The 19947-nt window shown below is 53.1% G+C and overlaps 1 protein-coding gene and 1 long non-coding RNA gene across 13 annotated transcripts; both read right to left on the reverse strand.

Moving 5' to 3' along the window:
• Window positions 1–1670: 1670 nt before the first annotated feature.
• On the reverse strand, window positions 1671–11271 carry LOC118258855 (uncharacterized). Of its 10 annotated transcripts, XR_004781899.2 has the most exons (5): window positions 8574–9265; window positions 4953–5115; window positions 3729–3764; window positions 2498–2651; window positions 1671–2114 (listed from the first exon to the last, which is right to left on the reverse strand). It is a non-coding gene; the product is annotated as an uncharacterized LOC118258855 (long non-coding RNA). The 10 variants fall into 10 exon arrangements; XR_004781901.2 differs by lacking the exons at window positions 3729–3764; window positions 8574–9265 and adding an exon at window positions 10771–11271; XR_004781902.2 differs by lacking the exons at window positions 3729–3764; window positions 8574–9265 and adding an exon at window positions 10433–10739.
• Window positions 11272–15496: 4225 nt separating this feature from the next.
• FBLIM1 (filamin binding LIM protein 1) lies at window positions 15497–19878 on the reverse strand. 3 transcript variants are annotated; one of them, XM_035567941.2, is made up of 9 exons: window positions 19772–19865; window positions 18534–18682; window positions 17612–17819; window positions 17081–17223; window positions 16878–16989; window positions 16624–16793; window positions 16362–16540; window positions 16159–16276; window positions 15497–15949 (listed from the first exon to the last, which is right to left on the reverse strand). In XM_035567941.2, the coding sequence occupies exons 3-9, from the start codon at window positions 17787–17789 to the stop codon at window positions 15836–15838; spliced, it is 1014 nt and encodes a 337-aa protein (XP_035423834.1). In that variant the 5' UTR covers window positions 17790–17819; window positions 18534–18682; window positions 19772–19865; the 3' UTR covers window positions 15497–15835. The 3 variants fall into 3 exon arrangements, with proteins under 3 accessions (XP_035423834.1, XP_035423833.1, XP_035423836.1); XM_035567940.2 differs by having other exon boundaries at window positions 18534–18678; window positions 19772–19864; XM_035567943.2 differs by having other exon boundaries at window positions 17081–18682; window positions 19772–19878.
• Window positions 19879–19947: the final 69 nt, after the last annotated feature.

Here is a 19947-nt window from a genome sequence, read left to right on the forward strand (position 1 = left end):
GAGGAGGAGGAGGAGCGCGGGCGCGCAACGCCCCGCGGCCGGGCGGCGGCACCGCGCATGCGCGGGGGCGCGCGGGGGCAGAGCGCTGAGGGGCGGGGGGGGAAGAAATGGGGGGCGCAGCAACGAGGGGCTGCAAAATGGGGGGGTCGTGCAAAAAGGGGGTGGAGAATGGGAAACGGGGGTGTTCCACAAAAAGGGGGTGCAAGATGGGAAATGGGGGTGTATGTCCCCTGTATATAGCCAATCAGGGCTGCGATATACAGCAATAACGGGGGGGCTGCGTGGCAAAAAAGAGGGCGAGGAGCAAAAGAGGGGCTGCGATGTGAGGTAATGGAGGGAGCTCCGCCACAGAAACGGGGCGTATTTGAAAACATAAAGGGGGCTGCGCTGCAGAAACGGGGCGCCGTGCGAAATAAACAGGAGGTGATGATGAGAATAAAGGGGGCTGCGCTGCGAAGAAACGGTGCTGGCAAAAAAAGGAGCTGCGTTAAGCAGCGTGGGGTACAACGCAAAGACGGGGGGCTGCAGTGGAACGAGGGGCAGGCCGAGGTGCGAGCAGATGAGGGAGGAGGACACAACGCGAGGGGGGCCAGGACAAGCCCCCACCAGTGCCCCACAGCGCGGGGATGCTCCCGGGAGCGCACCCAGCCCGGTGCTCCCACAGGGCCAGGGCCGGACGTGCGCTGTCCGACGGACACACAGACACCCCGACACCACTCAGAAGCCGGGGCCTCGAGGCTCCCCCTTTCCGTGACATGCAAACCGAGGCGAAGGAAAACCCAGCGCGCTGCCTCGATGCAATCAGCAAGAGCGAGTAAAAAATTAATTTAGGTTAAGGCAGACAAGGGCCCGGCGTTGCGCGGCCTTTCACAAGCCTATAGCGCTGTTTATCTCTAATGACTCCAAAGTTCAGAGCTATATGCAACCTCACGCGGGGCTGGCAGCGCTGGCCGCCCGCCAAGCGCTCCGGCGGTGGGAGGGAGGTCACTGAATCATACTCGCTCTTATGCAAACGGCCACGGGCGCCTGGCTGCCAAATCCTTCCCCCGACCGAAACGGGGAGGCCGCGTCGCCCTGAGAACCGTGGAAAACAAACTCCCACCGTTCAGAGAGCAAGTCATCCCCTGCTCCCGCGCCCCAGCGTGGTTTTTCTGCGGAGCTTTTCTGAGAAAAGTACCCACTGGGAGCTACAGCTCTGTGCACGCTGCTGGCAGAAGTTGCCTGCCCCGGTGCTGGAGTGCTGGCAGGGTGAGCCGCCCACAACAAGCTGCACGGGGCAGGCAGCGCTTCGCGCCCCGGCATCTGCTGTGAAAGGACGAAGTGCCGAAAAGAGCGTGCCAGGATGTGAAATTACAGTTGCAGGGATTTTGGTACTTAACGCTGCTGACAAGGCTGCGGTCTGACCCATCCCTGCTTGAAGGGCAGCTCTTGAACCCGGAGCTACACGTCCTTAACCTGGAGGGTAGCTTTTTTCACCTACAGGAAAAAAAGTAAGACTCTGCGCTGCTGATAACACTACTCATTTATGTGTCCGAAAATGCCCAACTGATTACCGCCACAACACTCAGAGCAGCAGCGAGTGAACAGTCTGAGGTCAGGATAAAACTGAACACGCACCCAGGGCCATTAGTACTTTTTTTTTTTTTTTTGAAGCCACATAAGCCAGTTAGCTGCTTTCACCACAGAGAGCAGACTAATATTTCAGTATTTTCCTTGGCCAAAGCCTCCCGCTTGCTGCCGGCGCTTTTCTATTGATTAAAACCATGTTCTTATTTGTTGGGATGAGCGGAGCTCAACTGTGCCGCCTCTGCCTTTAGTCCACGCTCGTTAATCTCCGGTGGGCACCTTGCAAGGTGGTGCCCGGTCTGGCAGGACCCTGCCCAGGGCGGCTGTAACCTTCTGGCAGCAACTGGTCAAAGTCATCGAGCTATAGGTCACTTAAACTTGCAGATCTCTTGATTTAATCAGACCTCTGACGCACATCAACTTGAGCCTCTGCAAACCTGGGTCTTATCCCCAGCTCTGCCGCGCAGCTGCAGGCTGATCCCTTCGTGGCCCCGTGCCTCAGTTTCCCCAGTGATGATGGTTGTTAAACTGCTCTGCCAAATTGAGATCTACTGATTAAAAATAAATAAATAAATCTTTTGCGTGCAAACCATCTATTATTTAAAGCATGTGACCAAGCCACACACACACACACACACACAAGAAAAGGCATTGCTACTGTACTCCACCAGAGTTTTCCACCACACATTTCTCCATGGAAATGGGCTTAGCTCTTTGTTTTAACTGGTCAAAAGCCCAACGAGCAGGAACTACTTGTCTGTACCTTTTTAAAGCACTCCATAGGCATCCATTTTGGGGAAGAAAGAACCCCCCTTCCCTCAAACCATGCATCAAGTGGCTTTTCGATGCCCTATTTTCCCCTCCCCAGTTGGGCATGCTTGCTGAGGCAACATTTCCAACCATTTTCCCTCCCTCCCTGCCAGGGAAGCACCTCCAAGGGACAAGAGAAAACCACACGGGCTCCTGGGTCCTTCAAAGAAACCTCACGCGGGGTCACTGCTGTCACACCACAATCCTGAGAGCAGGCTGGCTGGGAGGGACGTCTGCAGGCTGACCAGGAGCTGTCGCGAACAAAGGCATCGACTCTGTTGACAGAAGAAGCGGTTGAAATTAGTGCTTAAAAGGCTCCATTTACATGAAAGCCAGCTGGAAGAGGAGCACGAACCCTGGATCCTGACGCAAAACAAAGCTCTGGACCATTCTGATACTTTTCATATGCTTTGGGGGGAAACTGTTCCCAGCTGCAACACGCAACCACACTTGGGCAATGCCGCCATGACGGGATTCCTCCAGCTCACTCTAAGATTTTAAAGAACACAGGCTGATGCGCAAGACAGGAGAGAGCACAACCTCCATCTCAGGAGGTTCAAAGGGACCTCGATAAAGGACCAGCCTTATGTGGCAGCAACCACTGCTGTCCTTGTCACTGCAGGAGGGACACGCATTCACGCCGCCCGTGCCAGCCCACCGTCCCGGCTCTGCTGACGACGCGAGTCCGGTGGCAAGCACCAAGGGCCGAGACAGCCCTGCACCCCTGTGTGCTACTGCCCCTCGGGGGGCAAAGAGCCAAGAAGAGGAGAGTCCAGCTGCTCTCCTCCACCTGATGCCTCTCGGCCTTCGGCACACACCAGGGCAGGGTCCAGCGCACGGCAAGGCACAATTTAATTACTCATACACGCGGTAGGTGTAGCGAGAACCCAGCTATCTCTGGGTATCTCGGTCAAACACTCAGTTAAAACATCTGCATGTTTCTTATCACCACTTGGAGAGGATTAAAATACCAGGCCAGATATTAATGAGGGAGCAGGTTATAAACCCATCTCAGCTTGAACACTGTGTTCACATCAAGAAAAGCAAAGCAAGAGCAGGACAGATCAAAAGAGAGCCATTAAAGGCGTGAGAAAATGGTGCTGCCATATAAGGAGCTAATAAAGTTAGCAGCTCTCCAGTTTGGAGAAAAAAAGGGCAGGAGAATCAGAAAACATCCTTGGGGTCCACAAAAAAAGCGAAGGGAACAGCCAGAGACAGCCTCACATCTAGGAGGAAATGTGAATAAATTGAAGGGCACATCACAGAGCGAGCAGACAACACTTGAAAAGGCAAGTTCATACATTTTTAACATGTAACATAATGTTCGTAACATTTTTAACACCGTGTCTTACCCAAGTGGTGGAGCACACTGCCACGTGTTGCAGGGACTGCTTGCCAAACATTTAAAAAAGAAAAGATGAGATACCGAACAAGGACAGCAACCAGAGCTATATTTGCTAAGACCGTGACTTCCTATACTTGGTTCTGGCTTAGCGAGGGCTCTGCCTCTTGAGCTCACAGCAGTGCAGCTGGGGATGGGGAAGGGAGGCATTACGCTGCTCCCCGCAGCCGGGGACATCGGCCGGCTGCATCGACCAGAGACCTGCAAGGATTGCAGCGGCCGCAGTCACGGCACGCAGCAATTATCCTCAGTGTCCAGTAGGCATCCAGCTTGCTTTGCTTTTTACAGGAAAATGGTGTGTTACTCAGCCAAGGGCTCTCAGACAGCACCAGGAACACTCGGAGCTCTGCTTTGTTTGAGCTGGCCAGCTCCAGCCTCCATCTTGCCATTGGAAAATTTATTTACGTGCCCTTCCTGCTCATTGACTATATTTATTAATGTGACTGTATGGCAGCTGAATATCAAATTGCCAGCCAGGCTTTTATCTCATTTTTAAGCCAGCCTGAATTACCGGGCTAATTTTATTGCTTACCCATTACATTTTATGCAATGGATAATTTTCTGCAAGGAGGGATTGGTGCTGTTTGATATTTGGGCTCATGTGTTGCCAAGATGGAGGATATTGGTTTATACGATAACACTTTGAACATGAAGCCCGGTTCTGGATCCTAAGCAACACAGAGCATAGGATTTGTATTAATAAAGCTATTGATTTTGGTTCTTGCCTCTTTGAGGGTTACTGCTCCAAGCCTTTGAGATGTGATAACTCGGTCCAGAAGACACCGTCCAAGTCACTGAAATGGTTGCACCCAGAATTTAGCTATTCCTTTTCAAACACTACTCCCAGCTAAACCCGGTGTTCTTATTCACACAGCACTGGGGATGGGAGCTGCCACAGAATACTGCCACTGTAGCCAGTGGGTTAGCATCGGCTACCTTCTGCAGCACAGTAAACACAGCTCAGGAGCCCCTGGCATTTGGTTTACAGTGAACCCGTTTGTATATATATAAAAGCACACTTCTGTTTTCAAAATACGTTGCTATACAAAAACAGACGTTTCAGCACTGCACAGAGCAATTGCTAAGCCACGCAACCAAAACACCATGTGCACTCACAGGACTGCAAAAGAGCTCACTCTTGCTTACTGTGTAGCAGATATAGTAGAATTAATACCTAGTTTTTCACGAAATGTAGGGAAAAAAAGTAGAAACATCAAGGTGCCAGCTTCTGCCTTGGCCCCAAAGATCTCTGCGACCACATGAGGAGCTGTACCTGCTCGTTTTTTCCCAAACACAGGGTATTTCAACGACCAGACAGAGGACTTCAGTCTTCCAGGCTGCAAAATAAGACTCTTCAGGAAAAAAAAAAAAAAGGGGGGGGGGAGAAGGGGGGGAAGCCAGCCCCACACTGCAAAGGATTTAAAACCAAACCAAACCATTCGGACTGAAGAGATCACTGTATTCTGTACTTTGCCATTTTTAACACCCTGTTGCTGTGCGTTAACTCTACATAAAAGGCCCCACATGCAATGCCCAGGAGGAATCACAGAAATTATGCTGAAGATGCTGCAGGACAAGGGTTTAACACAAATAACACAGTCCAGCCCTGTGAGTTGAAGGCTGCTCTTCCCCACATTCCCCATCTGATTGATCAGCACACCCAGCACAAAATAAATTGCAAGCCAGCCACCATCAGCGCTTTTGTTTCACCAAATGACATTTTGATACCAAAGCGATGTAACTGTGTTTTAAACGAAGCAGACTGTGCACGTTTGTGCCATGATCACGCTCACTTCAAGGAAAAGGCACAGAAGAAAAGTGCTTGTGTATTGAGAGCTATCGCGTCTTAAATCCTCTCCAGCAATATAGCACAGGAGAACAGTTTATCGTCTAGCTTTGGCTTTCATTTTACCCTACCACTAGCTCTGCAGACCTCACGATGCAGCTTTATGTCTTTTTAACTCTTCGCTATAATAGGAAAGCTGGAAAGGCTGTGGTTTCCCCCTTTATGGAGAAGGAGCGGAGGTTTCTATCACTCGCTTGCTTTTTGGTACCAGAAATTCAGGTTTTGTTTAGCTTGGAAACCTCGCAGATGTAGTTCTAGTAACTCTTCAATCCAAAGCATGGGGTGGTAAAAGTTCAGCATTCACAAGGTAACTCTCACTTAGTTGTCCCAAACTGCCAAGGAAAAGTAATTCTGAGTCCCACTGGATGTGCCAGCCTGGAAAACATGAAATCATCCCAAACAGCCAGTTTGTTGGTCCGCTGTACCTGCAGGCCAGTGGAGGCCTCTGAGGAACACAAGGCGTATCTCCAAACACATCCTAGCAAGAGAACAAAATTATTTTCCTGCCCACGCTCACTTAATCCAAATATAGATGAGACTTCAGGCATACGAGCTATTGGCAATTTTCACGTACACCACACACGAGCTTCCCCCAGCTCTCCAGCACAGGGAGCACTGCATGAAATCTGGCCTGGACACCTCATACTAATCCTCAGCTAAATTTTTGCCAGAAGAGCATAGAGTCATAGCTGCGCTACAAATCACTGCAGCAACCAGACTGCCTCGCTGGCAACGAAATCGCTGCGTTTCTCATTAGGTGTTGCTCCAGCTTAGCAGGGCAGGGCCCCTCCGCTGGTCAGCCAGAGGCACTCGCACAAGACCAATGCCAATGTTCTCATTAAGGAAGGCTGCACTCACACAACACCAATCCCAATATTCTCGTTAAGGAAGGCTAACGACAAGGTGCCGATACCTGCTCTCTTTGCTCACTAGTAACTGCTAGGGCTCTGCCTGCTGAAGTCATGCACGACCTAGGAGAGACCAGAACCAGGTGCTTTTTGTTACATTTTGCAACACAACAAAAGAAATTGCACCCAGTAAGGAAGTACTTCCCTTCTTCCTGGTGAGCAAGCACAACTTTGAGGAATCAAGTAATGAAGCCGCAGCATCTCATGGGAGCAAGTTCACAGAAAAAATAGTTCAAGGGGACCCTGATCTTCGGCAACACAATTTAGCATGTTGCAACGCTCCCTCTGACGTCTGCGCATTGCATTTGCCCGAGCAAAATTAGGAGTAATATACTATTGCACGTAGGTCTGTTCACTTGTAGGGAAAGGGGCCCCACAGTTTTACTCCCTGGAGGCGCCCGCTCTCCCCACCCCTTTTGTGTGTGTGTGTGTTTTTTAATGTGCCACACATCAGCACAATGCTGACAACTGCATTGTATGTTTTCTGCCTATGCAGCAGTTCAAGAGCACACAACTCTGGAAGGTTTTTTGAAAGGGGAAAGGGGGAGGGAGCTGTCCTTTGCTATCCCATTTTAATTGCGTGGCTCGCTCTTCTGTGTGACCATGGGGAAGGGGAAAAAAACAAAGGATTAAAAGCAGCACCGATTTTAGCATCCAAAAGGATCAAACTCAGTCTTCTCACAAGATACAGTCAATTGGGCTTAGAGTAACAGCTACCACAGGTAAGAAAAAAAATAATACACCGGGGTTTCTTCTCTGGCATTGGACCCTAGAAGACAGCTCATCTATCCTCACTTGCTGTTGTTACAGCCTCTGTGTTTCCACACCTGCCAATGCAGAGATATTGGCAGTGAAAAGGGAAAATGGATGGAAGGGTATGAAAAGCCAGACTGTCAGTTTTTCCACCTGCCAGCAGCAGCCTGATGGAGCCTTGGTGGCACAACTCCAAAGAGCAGTGACCAGAGCACATTACCAGCCTCCACAAATAAAGCTAATAGCTAATATCTCACATGCACTTGTGTTACAGAGATAGGACCAGCAAACACAGCCTCCTTTAACAATAAAGATGACTAATCCACAGCAGTTTTTCTTTATTCCTTTTTTGTTTGTTTGTTTTTAAAGCCCACGAGGCAGAGCTTTTTCCAGAAGCACCGGCCTTTTCTTTTGTGAAACAGTAAGTGGTGGGAAGGGGAAGCCCTGGGACCTCCTCATGCTATCCAGACAGAAGTAACCACAGAAACATTGTGGCTTTCTGTGGCCAGTGTACAGCGCACACACAACCAGACCACTGTGCCTTACAGTCCTTGGCAAGGCCAGATCCGACTGCCCCAATGGCCCTTGGATCGCTGCGTGTTTACAGTACTCGCAGAGAAGGTATCTACTGTGGAGCAGGAATTACACAAATAATCTTGCATTTCCCTAGGAGGAAAAAAAATTACGGCAGAAGACAGCTTTCACCCATAATATTGCAACAGTCCCCTGCACTACCTGGGTCAGGGAAGGGATGTGCAGAAAAAAGCTGCATGCAGGGTTGTGTAATCGAAGCAGAGCATCTGCATTAGCTTGGTGGGCCCAGTCCCCCAAGCAAGGTCATTCTGGCTTGCATGGAGACACATTAGTGCTCACAGCCTGCTTTAATGCAAAGCTGTGGTCAAATCACAGTGGAGCCAGCACTAAAGGAGGTCACCTGGGGACTACAAAGAGGTAATGAATTAAAGAAAAAAAAATCTATAAGCAGATGTTTACTGACAAGCAGGCAAGTCCACATCTTCACTCTGGCAAAGAGCAAGAAGGAAGGGTCGCTTGCGTGGAGCAGGCTGAGAAATAACAGCCCAGGACATAGCAACATACTCTGCATCTACAGAGAACACTAAACAGACTTAGGTTACAGCTTTTATCCATCCCGCATACCAACCTACCCCCTCCCAGCTTTGCAGCCCTAAAACCCACCAGATCTGTCGTTATTCTAGCACTCATAAATGGAGATTTGCCACCGATTCCAGATCTATGTGATTTTCGGTGGCACTATTAAAATACTTACCCACCTCACAGGCAGAGCTGTGAAAGCTTAAATTTGTGTGTGTTTGCAAATGATTTTGAAAGCCTTCCAAGGAAGGTGCTGTAGAATTGTAAATCCTTCCCATTATTAATAAAATGGAGCTATTGTTCCAGCTCTAATCAAGACTTGTCTCCAGCTGGGCAATTTTAAAATGCAATTCAAAGCGCGCACACACACAAAAAACGAGCATGAGGAAGCTTCAACCCACAGGCTACCGAAAAAAAAAAATCATTGAAACAGCAAGCTGTTCGGGGGGGTGGGGGTGGATAAAAAGTAATAACGCTGCTATTTAAAATGAATTCCAAGCAGAAGCACGTTGGGGAGAGGGGAAGCCTCTCTCCCACCGCCTGGGAAAGGTCACTTCTGCCATCAGCAGCAAAGCCTTGCTCCGCAGATCAAGGCTGCAGCAGTGCATGCAAGCAAGCGACCCCATTGCTGTAAGCCCAGCCTCATCCATCTCCATCAGGAGACATCTCTGCTTTTAATTTATTTAGCAAAGGGGGATGGGGGAAGGGAAGAAAAAAAAAAAGAAAGAAAAAAAAAAAGCCTTGCAAACACCTCCCAGCACCCCCTTTAAGGATGGGGAGATGTAGCTGGGGGGAGAGGCTTGGAAAGAGGCTGCGAGCCGCCAGAGCCCCTCCGAACCAGGGAGGGAGGTGGTGCATCCTCCTCCTCCTCCTCCTCCCCCGGCGGCAGGACCACGCCTGCCCGGCGCTGCGGCAAAGGCTCCGCAGTGGGTGCTCCCCTCCCCCGTGCAATTTCCTCTGCTGTAGAAACTTCTGGAATAAGCAGCCAAGCTGGGGAGAGGAGAGAAACCTTCCTACCCACAGAAGGGAGGAAAAAAAAAAAAAAAAAAGGAGCGAGCCGTAGAGCAGATAATAAAAGGGAAAGGAATGCACAAGGACCGGGGCACGGCTCTGCCTGCGTGCAGAAAATCTCTGTGTACACCATATGCGTGCCCGGCGCGGCGGGGTTTTGCAGCCTGCGTGGCTGGAAACAAAACGCACCAACACAAAAGCACAAAAAATGGTGGTGTTTGGAGCGCTAGATGGTGGAATAAAGGAGCTGATCCCTCCTCCCGGAGCTACAGCAAAGCCCTGCCACTTAAGTTGAACTAATTTGTCCTCTCTTTTCGGTACAATGAATTGTCTGATCTGGACTATTTGATTGCATTGGCAGCTTCAGTTACTGGGGTTTGTTTTTGTATTTTTTTTCCATTTTTGGTTCTGTTTCATTGTTTTCATTTTTTTATTTTTCTCTTAATTTAAAAAAAATCCTCCCCAAATATCCCATGGAAAAATCTACATCTCTGTGGAACAAATAAAACATTCAGGCACAAACTTCCATCATGGACTGTTAAAAAGAAATGGGTTGCTTTTTTCTTTTTTTCCTTTTTTTTTTTATGATGGCATTTTTTTTCTTCCGCTTTTAGGATATATTGTAGTAGAAAGCCAATGGAGGAAAACACAGGTAATATATATATATATATAAATATAAAATCAAACATATATACGGGCCAAAAATGGAGTAATTATATGTAATTAAATCATAGTGTTTTAGGTGTGTGGCTTTTGTTTTATATTCTGTAATCAGTCCTTGGAAGAAGGACATATATAAATATAGATATATGTAGAAATAAAAGAACATCTGTATGGGCCTAAATCCGTAATTCTAGGGAAAAAAAGAAAAAAAAAAAAAGGGTAGTAGTATTTTAGGTGTGTGGTTTTTAACAAAGCAGGGGCAATGTTATAATGTAACAATACTGTGGTGCAGAGAAAGGTAAGACAGCATTAACTAAAAAAAAAAAAAAAGAAAAAGAAAGAAAGAAGCGTATGTGGTACCTTGGCTGCAGCCTCCAGCGAGCATTTGGATGTGACGGGGTGTTTTTTTACGGTATTACCACGTCTGATCACACCAAGTATATGCTTTTAATTACCCGAATGGCGGGCAGGCTGTCGTGCGAAGCCAGGCAAGCGGCAGCTTCTTCCCCGTGCCCCTCCAGCTCTGCAGATAAATCACTCCTTGGGTGTTTTGGGTTTTCGGTGCTTTTTTTTTTTTTTTTTTTTTAATCACGTTTGGGCATTTTCCACGCTGTGAGGAGAGCGAGAGGCGGTGGCTTCAACCCCTGCGAAGGAGAAAAAGCGGTGAAGGAGGAAGAATTAGGCATAGAACTACCCACCTTGGGGTGCGTGTGTGTGTGGAGGGGGTGGTGGAAAGAGCAATTCTGGCCCCAAAATCTTCACGCTCTGAGGGAAAAAACGCCCCAAAATCTTCACGCTCTGAGGGAAAAAAACGCCCCAAAAGGGTCGGTGCTGGCGGGTTGTGGCGTGGAGGGACCACGCGGGCGATGGCGGCGGGGGGAGGCCGAAGCCGCCCCCGAGGCCGAGTGGAAACGCACATCTCCGGGCATTTTCGCGTCCTTTTGCAAAGGCGGAGGGGAGAAGGGGGGTGCGTGAGGAAGGCGCGGGGGAAGCTCGGGTTTCACCCGCAGCGCTTTCACAGCCCGCCTGGAGGGGCCCCGCACGCCGGGGGGGCCGCTCGGCCGTGCTCCTGGCACGGCTTTGCCCACGCTCGCCGCCCCAGCCCCACGCCGCCTGTCCTTCCCCCCGCTGCCCGCCCGGCGCCATTTTGTCGCCTGGGCGCCGCTCGCCGTGGCCTGGCCGGGCGGCCATTTTGTGAAGCGAGCGGCGGGCGGGGCGGCTCCTGCAGTACCGCGGGCGGCCGCCACGCGCGGGCGAGGCGGCGCTCTGGTGCCTGAGGCGGGCAGCCCCCGGCCCCCTCCTCCTCCCTCTTTTGTGAGGCAAATATCCTCCTTTTTCTATTTTTTTTTTCTTCCATCCGCAAAATGGGGAGGCTACGTGGTGCCCTTAAAACGCCAGGGTCGGCGAGAAAGGGAGGCGGCCGGCGGTGGAGGGACGAGGCCGATCGCCTCAGCACAATCCTGCCTCGGACGAAGCCATCCGCAGGGGCGCATAAAGGAGATTAAAGTCTATTCCCCCGGCTGGGCTGTGAGGGAAAGTTTAGCTGCACGGAGAATTAAGGGATATATTTATTTTTAGGAGATATTCCCCCCGCCTCATGCCTCCAGTGATAAATCACCGAGGTCAATGAGCTGCCCTGACAAACGCCCCGCTGTTGCAAAATGCAGCATTACCCCCGAGAGAAATCTATCCCAGGCTTTACATATATTTTTTTTCAACAAAACCCCACACCTATGGGCTCTAATCAACACCCCCGCAAAATAAAGAAGAAACATAAGCTGCTTGAAGTCAGGTCCAAGTGAAAATCGTTAATTCACAGCCAGGAAATAGGGCTGCAGGATGCTGTAATTGCCACTGATGCGATGAAGTAAAGCTGGGATATAAAATGTCAAAGCCCTGCTTGCAGACATGTGCTATGCATCTATTTTCAGAAATAGGGTGTTTTTTTTTTCCTTTTTTTTTTTTTTTAAACACAGCGTATAATTTGCAGGCTGGTAACATGCTTGCATAACAGGCTGCATTGATTTCGCCTCGCGTATCAAAAACACAGTATGTGTTAAAAATAAATCCCAGCACTGGGTATTTAGGTGACAATCCTAGCCTGATCCTGCTTTGGGATCCTCCCATAAACATATCTCAGCCTGGATGGCTTGCTTTTGCAGGGAGACTGGAAAAAAGGAGAATAGTGCACGGTGGTTGTTTTTTGTTTTGTTTTGTTTTGTTTTTTTTACATCCTGGCTGTGCTCCAAATTCTGAAGCTGGAGACATTCAGGGCTTGCACTGCTCCACTTATTTTTAACCCAGAATGATTCCGGCTGCTTTTCATCCTTCTACCTCAACCAGACCACATTTCATGAAAGAGCTGTTAGCTTTTTAGGTTGCATTGAATCCAGGAAGATGCAGGAAATGCGTCCGAATGGTCTGCCGGAAAGGACAACGCTGCAGCAATCCGGCTGGGATATGGTTGTAATTAACTCAGGTCAACCAAAGGAAAAACCCAGTTCTTAAGCTCTCTGTCCTGTTTAAAAGGAAAAAAAGCATCACCATTAACAGCTTTCCAGCCAGCAATGCCCCCTCAACTGCTCTAGCCTCAGTTTTCCCTCCTGAGAACTGACCCATTTTGCCACAGCGTTTGCTGGTGGCTGGCTTTCGTTCGCTGCTCCCCGGCAGCTTTCCATGGCCAACAGCACCTTGGAGGCAGTGATGGCAGAGGGAAAGCATGTGAGGAATCCGGCTCGTCTCTCCCCCTCTGCCGCCTGCTTTTCACATTTCTCACGGCTGATGGGGCAGTTTCCAACCCATTTCCCTTTACAGACTTGCTTATGCTGCACCAAAATCTTCAGCTTACAAACAAAATCTGTAAGAGGCACGATTTGTTACAAACCAAAACCTTGATCACCGATTTAAAAACAGTATGGCCATGCCTGTCAGCTCATCCTTCAATTTAAAAGCTCATTTTAACAAACATGGCTGTCCCTTGAGTTGCAAGAAAGATAACCTTTGCAGGTTTTGTCATACACTCTCATATTCCTGGGAGCAAATTGGGCCCGCAGCAGGGTATGGTATCGGATGCCTTCTCTGGGAAAGACCAGAGAAATTTTATCCCCAGGCCGCACCCAGGCTGAAGTGAAGAAATATTTGCATTTGCTTCTCCTTGGAGGGCAGCCAGCCTGCCTCGCAGGTCCCTCCCTGCTCGCCTTCGTCTGCCAAGAGGGATTGCAAGAAAAGACGGGCTGATTGCAGCAGCCAAGGGGTGGGCAGGGCCCGGCCGGCGCATTTCGCAGGCTCTCCTCCGTGCCCTTTTGCACTTCTGCTGGAAGGCAACAAGTGAGACCTCAAGCGGATTTTACACCTCTGGGTGGTCTCTGCAGGGCTTTGGGGGGCTCCCTGGGCAGAACAGGAGCTTCGTGTTGCTCCAGGCATGCTTTGTATTTTTGTTGGCAAATCCAGGTGCATTGGTGCTGAGTAAGGAGGCAGACTTTAAACTTTTCCCCTTGCAAAATCGCTTGTAAGGGGGTGAGGAGCCCAAGGACAGGCTGAGCTGTTGCAGACTGCATTTGCTTGCTTGTCGGCTGGATGGGACCCCCAGAACGTCTCCTCTGCATGGCTCAGCCAGGGCTGGAAATACAGCGCAATTCCTCGAGATCCTCCCAGGGGAAAACCCAGGGCTGTGCTTTTCAGGCTTAACAACACTCTCCAGGCCCCAGCTCATAATGCTTCTCCCCTTATCCACCAAGAAAGCAGCTTAAATCAGCCTTTATCTGCTTACCTCCCTATCTGCCCACTCCTGTCATCCTCTGCTCCTGGAAAAAAGTACCAAATCTGACCATTTCTGCATCCCTTTGCCATGCCGCTGAACTCTCCAGCTGCACCTTGCCCTGTTCCTCTCCCCTCCAAGGCTTTGTGTTGATAAAAACCTTTCCCTTCCTGCCTCTGGCTAAAAATTGCCCCAATCCCGGTGCTAACAGACTGTCCTGGCTCACTCTGTGGGGAAGTACTGGACTCCTTCTTGCTTTAGCTCTGCAGAGGGGTAGCGTGGCTGTGAAGCACCCAAAGGTGCTGCACAGAGGGATTAACAAGCGTGCAATGCACTAACACATCCAAAACACTGCTCAGTATCAGCGCTTCCATCCTCCCTGAAAAACCTTGGCTGGGAAACACCCATACTGCAAAAAAGTGGGAAGCCCTGTGCTCTCTGGCACTGCCCTTCCCCACTCCCCCAGTCCTGCCCATGTCTTTTTACTTTTCTGGCATCCTTTTGGTGCCTGGCTTCCCCCACAGAGCAGAGGCTTTGGAAACAAGAGCTGATTTTGAGCACTGGATTTCCCTGGCGTGGGAGGCGTCCCTGGCCAGCCAGACCCAACGCCACCTCCATACGTGACCGTCCTGGCTCCGAGAATGACAACTTTACATGAGCATCCTATTTATAAATAGTTTACAGCAAGTTGTGACCTGATTGATGGCCATAGACGCACATTACCAACGTGAGTAATAGGCTTTGTAGATGGGGAGAGACGGCAGGAAACATTTGCGGGGTTGCTGTGATTAATCGGCCAGCCCGCCGGACTCCAGTGCATACATTACCCATACGTTAACCCTTTCGTTCAGAAATACAGCACGTGCTGGAGAGACATTATTCAACATGACCTAAGAAGCGTTTATCTGCTGTTTTTCTGGTTGTTTGTTTAGCTTTTTGTTGTTGTTGTTTGTTTGTTTGTTTGCATCTTCCTTTTCTCACCAGGAAAACATTAAATATCATCTCAGATGCTTTTGCTATTTTCTGCACTTGGTTTGTGACATTATGAACACTTTTGGTTAAAAAGAGAACCCCTCTTTGGCTGGGTGCTCTGTAAAACACTCCCAAACACAAACAAGGAGCGCTGGTGGCACTGCTTGCACAGATATCAGAAGCACAGGGAAAAGGGTTAATTTCTGTCTTTTTTTCCATATTGGACCAAAGGAAAGTCAAAACGCTCCTGCCAGCAGAGCAGTATTACCTCGGATAAGATGCAAAAACGAGGCATTGGTACTAGTGCTGTTGTATACAGAAAACAGAATTTAGACAGAGTTTTTTCTGCCTGATGGGGGAATTTGTGCTCCGGCTGCCCTCTGCTGGCTCTGAGACTTGTTTGAGACGGCGCACAGACGATCAGCAAAAACAAACATCCTCAGAGCCTTTTATCAGCGCTGCATTGCAAAATCCCAAGTCCAGCCCCACAAATGACCCTCTACTCTCCCCTAGCCTGCTGAATCACCGCGTCCCACCCCAAAATCAGCTGTGTTACCAGCAAGCAACCCAAGCAAGCTCATGTCCAGCCTCCTGCCACCCACAGCAGCCCGTAAGTCAAGAAGTGGCTTTTTCCCTATTTGCAAACTTGTGTTTTGTAAGGTCCGTGACACAGGAAACGGGTGGATGAAAGAAACTACATTTTTAGTTTGGGGTTTTATTTAACTACAAGGAACTAAATCAGTGCTGCTCTCTGCATCACCCCAGAGAGAAACGTTTAAATGAAACCCCAAGGAAGCTCAAGAAGAAAGAAAAACACCAAGGAAACCAAACCGGCCTCAGAAGAGTTTTTTTTTTTTTAAAAAAAAAGCAAAAGAAACCTCAGCTCGCCCACCACTGCTGCTCTTCCAGGGCTTTTTCTGTTCGCAACGAGCAGTTGGGAAGAGGGCTGAGGGACAGGGTCCCGGCCCGTTGTGGCGATGAAAACGCTGATCCCACCGCTCCCTGCGGGGACATCGTGGGACAAGCGGGGGTTTTTAGCAGGAGGACTCGTTCCGCCGGCGGACGTGGCAGGACTTGCAGAGGAGGTGCTGGCCCAGGGGGTAGCACCCATCCTCCGTCGGCTCCGGCGACAGGGGTGTCCCACAGCTCTGCGGAGGAGCAGGAGCACAGAGGCCACAGCTTAGCCCCGCACTGCATCGCATGCAGGACGCTGCGCCATGCAGGATGCTGTGCCGATGCACCCCGCATTCTCACAAAACCCACCTTGTGACCAACCCATCCAACACCAACCACAGGTGCTTTGCGGAGGCATCAGGACAACCTCGCTTGTATTTCAGCCCCCCCCCCAAAGCCGTACCTCGCAGCGGTAGCAGCTCTCATGAAAGCTGCGTCCCAGGCACTCGATCTTGTAGGTGTCCTGGTCCTCACTGGGGATGATGGGGAGCTTGCAGGCACCGCACACTGGGGCATATTTCCTTGGTGGGACAAAAGACGGGTGACATGAGCCCCAGGGGGCGGCAGGGACAAGCTGAAAGCCCCCATCCAGGGCTGCTCTCCTACCTGTAGAAGTCAGCCACGCAGTACACCTCGTCCCGCTCATCCACGGCAAAGCTCTCGGTGCCGATGGCCTGGCCGCAGGCGGTGCAGGCGAAGCAGCTGGGGTGGAAGCCCTTGCCCATGGCACGCACGATGTGCTCCGAGATCAGCCCCTGGCACTTGGCGCATTTCTCCAGCGTGGCCTGGAGGTGATGGGGGGAACACGCGAGATGCCAGCGCCCCCCGACATCCCTGGGGGCACCGAGCATCCCGTCGGGACGGGTACCTGGTAGCAGGCGTCGCACGTGGGGCGCCCGTCCCTTTGGTAGTAGCGCTGCCCGGCCAGGCGCTGGTGGCAGGTGCGGCAGGTGAAGCAGTCGGCGTGGTACTGCTTCCGCATTGCCTCCACCGTCGGCTCCCGCGGGCCCACGGCTTTGTGGCAGAAGGCGCAGATGTCTGCGGGACGGGATGAGGGGGGTTGGCCTCGGCGTCCCCAGCTGGGGACGAGCCTGCGCCACGCAGCCGGGTCCCCCTGCTCACCTCTGGAGCCATCCCTCTCCAGGTGCCCGTTCGCATCCTGCCACGGCGGCTTGTCTGCTTGCTCCTGGCAAAATTTGGGCGGCCTCAGCTCAGCAGGGAAGGCAGAAGGAGCCTGGTGAGCAGGAGGCAAACGCGTGTTACGTGGAAGCCCTCGAGGGTGGGGAAACTGAGGCGCGGGGGTGATGGCACCCCGTGGGCCTGACCTGCAGGGTGGCAGGCGCTGCGAGGTCCAGCTGCTGCAGCGCCGGACCCAGCGCCTCCGCGGACAAGGGCTGGGGCACTTCGGAGAGGATGAGGACCGGTGAGGACGAAGGCACGGGCGCTGGTGGGGACCGAGGGCAGCTTTCTGCAGGAAAAGCCAGGCACAGCACGTTGGGAGGGCGACGCCAGCTCCCATCCCACACTTCTCCCCCTGCAATAACACCCCGACGCTTTGCCGCAGTGCTCACCGACCAGCCCCAAAAGCAAACGCCGGCCCGGCAGGAGGAGACAAACAGAGCCGATAAGTGCCCAGCGATGGAGAGCAAACACAGCCCTTCCCCAGCAGCCGGATCCAATCCGGGGTTGGTTTGGGGGTTTGGGGAACAACCCCCCCACAAACACCCCTCCCCAAAAGCACATTCCCCCCCCCCCCCCCCCCCCCGCCTGCACCCGCATCCTTTTGCAAAGCATCGCCGCGGGATCCTCGGCACCGGCATCGTCCTCGCGCGTGGGACCCCACGGACACCCCTCACCTCCGTTGGGCAAAGCCAGAGGCTGTGGCAGGGATGCCCGGGGGCGATGGGTGCCCTCAGGGACGGGGGGTGACACCCCCGGTTGGGGCCGTTCCTTGGTGGCTGCCTCCCTCCGCGGGGGCACCAGGGTGATGAACACGGATGAAGCCATCCTCTTCTCCGCTTTCCCGGGGAGCATCGTGGAAATGGCAGGTGGGCCGGAGCTGTGCTGGATTTTTTTTTTTCAAAAACAAGACAAAGAAAATAATACAAACAACAGAGCGAAATCTGCCGGTGTGCCTGTAGCTTGGTGTGCCTGCAGCCGCGCTGCCCTTCGGCCTCAACCCGCCTCCTCCTCGCCTTCCCGGAAAGGGAGAAGGAACGAGCGGCCCCGTGCCCGTCCCACGTCACGGCAATAAACGGCCTCGTGCCCATCGGGATGCGGTGTAAAGGGACCCGGCAAAGCGCCCAGCAGGGGGGAGCGGGTGAAGCCCCCGAGGTCTCCCCTTCTCAAGCCCCCTTGGCCAACCCCAGCCTTCTGCAAGCTTTGTAAGCTTCTTTTTCCCTATTATTGCCCAAACGGGGATGAAACAGCTGGAGAAACCCATCTTGCCTATTGAAAATAGGGTTGCGAGAGCATCTGCTTTTGCACACCCTTTTTGGGGTGTTTTCTAGGTCCCCGAGCTCCCCTATCTCCCCCTTACCACCCCCAGCACGAGGCAACGCCCCTTTTTCTTTCTGCAGCTGGGGAAACTGAGGCACAAAGGTGCCGAAGCGGCCCCCGCGCGTCGCCCGCCGCGCAGGCAGGATGCGCCCGACCCCGAGCGACCCCGGCGGGGAAGGAAAAGGGCTGTTCGTTCAGCTCCGCCAGGGGAAAAGCAGCCCAGCTGGCCAGGGAGGAGGGGGAAACGCGTTTCCTCCCTGCCGCCGTCCCCGCACCTACCCGTGCGACGAGTTGCCCGGTCTCATGCGGCACCGTGGCGGCAGCACGGGGCGGCTCTGCTCCCCCAAATCCCCTTCACGGGCATCCCCGCATTCTCTGCGTCGGGGAAAAAGCCCGGGGACAAGCGCGCCGGTGACTTCAGCCTCTGACTCAAATGAAAGGGAGGAAAAGGAAAACCCAGAGTGGCTTCGCGTGCTCCCTCCCTCCCCGCCGGCGAAACCCAAACGGGCCCCGGCGCTGCCAGCCCTCGCCCGGCGCTCAAATCCTCGCCCCGGGCAGCCGCCGCTTCCGTGCTCCCTGGCCGGGCAGCAGAAAATAAGGGGGGGGGGGGGGAGTAATAATCATAAAAAAAAAAAAAAAAAAAATCTCCAGAGCTAATGTGAACCATGTGCTCGGTGCATTCCTCTTTGTGCTGGGGCGGCCGAGCTCCTGGCGGCCCCGCTGCCGCCCCACCGCCCCACTGCCTGGGGTGGCTGAAGTTGGGGGGCACCATTAGTGGGGCTTGCACCCCATTTTTTTGGGGGGTCCCTCCCCCTCAGGTCGCGCCTTCCCTCTGCCGAGCTGTTTTGGGGTGGCTGCGTTGGGAAGGGGCCTTGCAAGAGTTGCCCCAAAATCTGGGGTGCCAGAGCCCGGGTGGGATCGATGGCGCTGGGGCCACTTATGGGACATCCCCTCCCAAACTGGGGTGGGACGTGGCCCTCCTATGGCTGCCCCCCAGCTGCCCCCCAGCCCCAGGGACCTCCACGGGCCCTGCGAGGATACCCGAGGGAGACAGGACAGGGTGGGGGCCAGACCTCCGTCCCCTCGCGGCCCCGCTGTCCCCTCACCACTTTACCCAGGGGGTGGCTTTGCAGCCCCCCGTCCCCCACCTGGGTGTCCCCCCTGTCCCTGCAGAGGGTGGCCCTGCAGTCCCCAGCCCCCTGTCCCCTCCCGGGGGGGGTGCCGATCCCCAATGTGGCAGTGCTCCCCCCGTCCCCTCCCCTCCCTGGGGGTGGCTCTTGGCCCCGTCCCGTCCCAGGACAGCCCTGCAGCCCCTGCCCCTTCCCCTGGGGGAGTGGGGGTCCCACGTCCCACCCCGGGGTGGCCCCAGTCCCATATACCCGGGGGTGTTCCCTGCCTGGGGAAAAGGCGTGTGTGGGGGGCTCCCCTATTAGTGGGGGGGCGTCGCTTGCCCGGGGGCGTCCCCGCAGCCCCCTGTGCCCCCGGGGGTGGCCGCTGTCCCCGTCCCCGTCCCCTACCTGAGCAGCCGGTGCGGGTCCCTCCGTGCGCTCCGCGGGCGCGCCCTGCCCGGCGGGGGGGCAGAGGGGAGGCTGAGCCGCCCGGCATCGCCGCCCCTTCCTCCCTCCTCCTCCTCCTCCTCCTCCCTCCCTGCCCCACGGCCCGCCCCCCCCCCCCCGCTCCCCCGGCAGGAGGC

Source organism: Cygnus atratus, chromosome 21 (assembly GCF_013377495.2).
Source record: "Cygnus atratus isolate AKBS03 ecotype Queensland, Australia chromosome 21, CAtr_DNAZoo_HiC_assembly, whole genome shotgun sequence".
Lineage (NCBI taxonomy): Eukaryota > Metazoa > Chordata > Aves > Anseriformes > Anatidae > Cygnus > Cygnus atratus.

Excerpts from the sequence above, each read along its gene's own strand:
- FBLIM1 (XM_035567943.2), bottom strand. The coding sequence starts at position 18,025 with ATGGGCACGAGGCCGTTTATTGCCGTGACGTGGGACGGGCACGGGGCC. Across the intron at positions 16,990-17,080 it reads CAGCGCCTGCCACCCTGCAG|GCTCCTTCTGCCTTCCCTGC; the intron begins GTCAGGCCCACG and ends CCTGCTCACCAG. Across the intron at positions 16,794-16,877 it reads GGAGAGGGATGGCTCCAGAG|ACATCTGCGCCTTCTGCCAC; the intron begins GTGAGCAGGGGG and ends CCCGTCCCGCAG.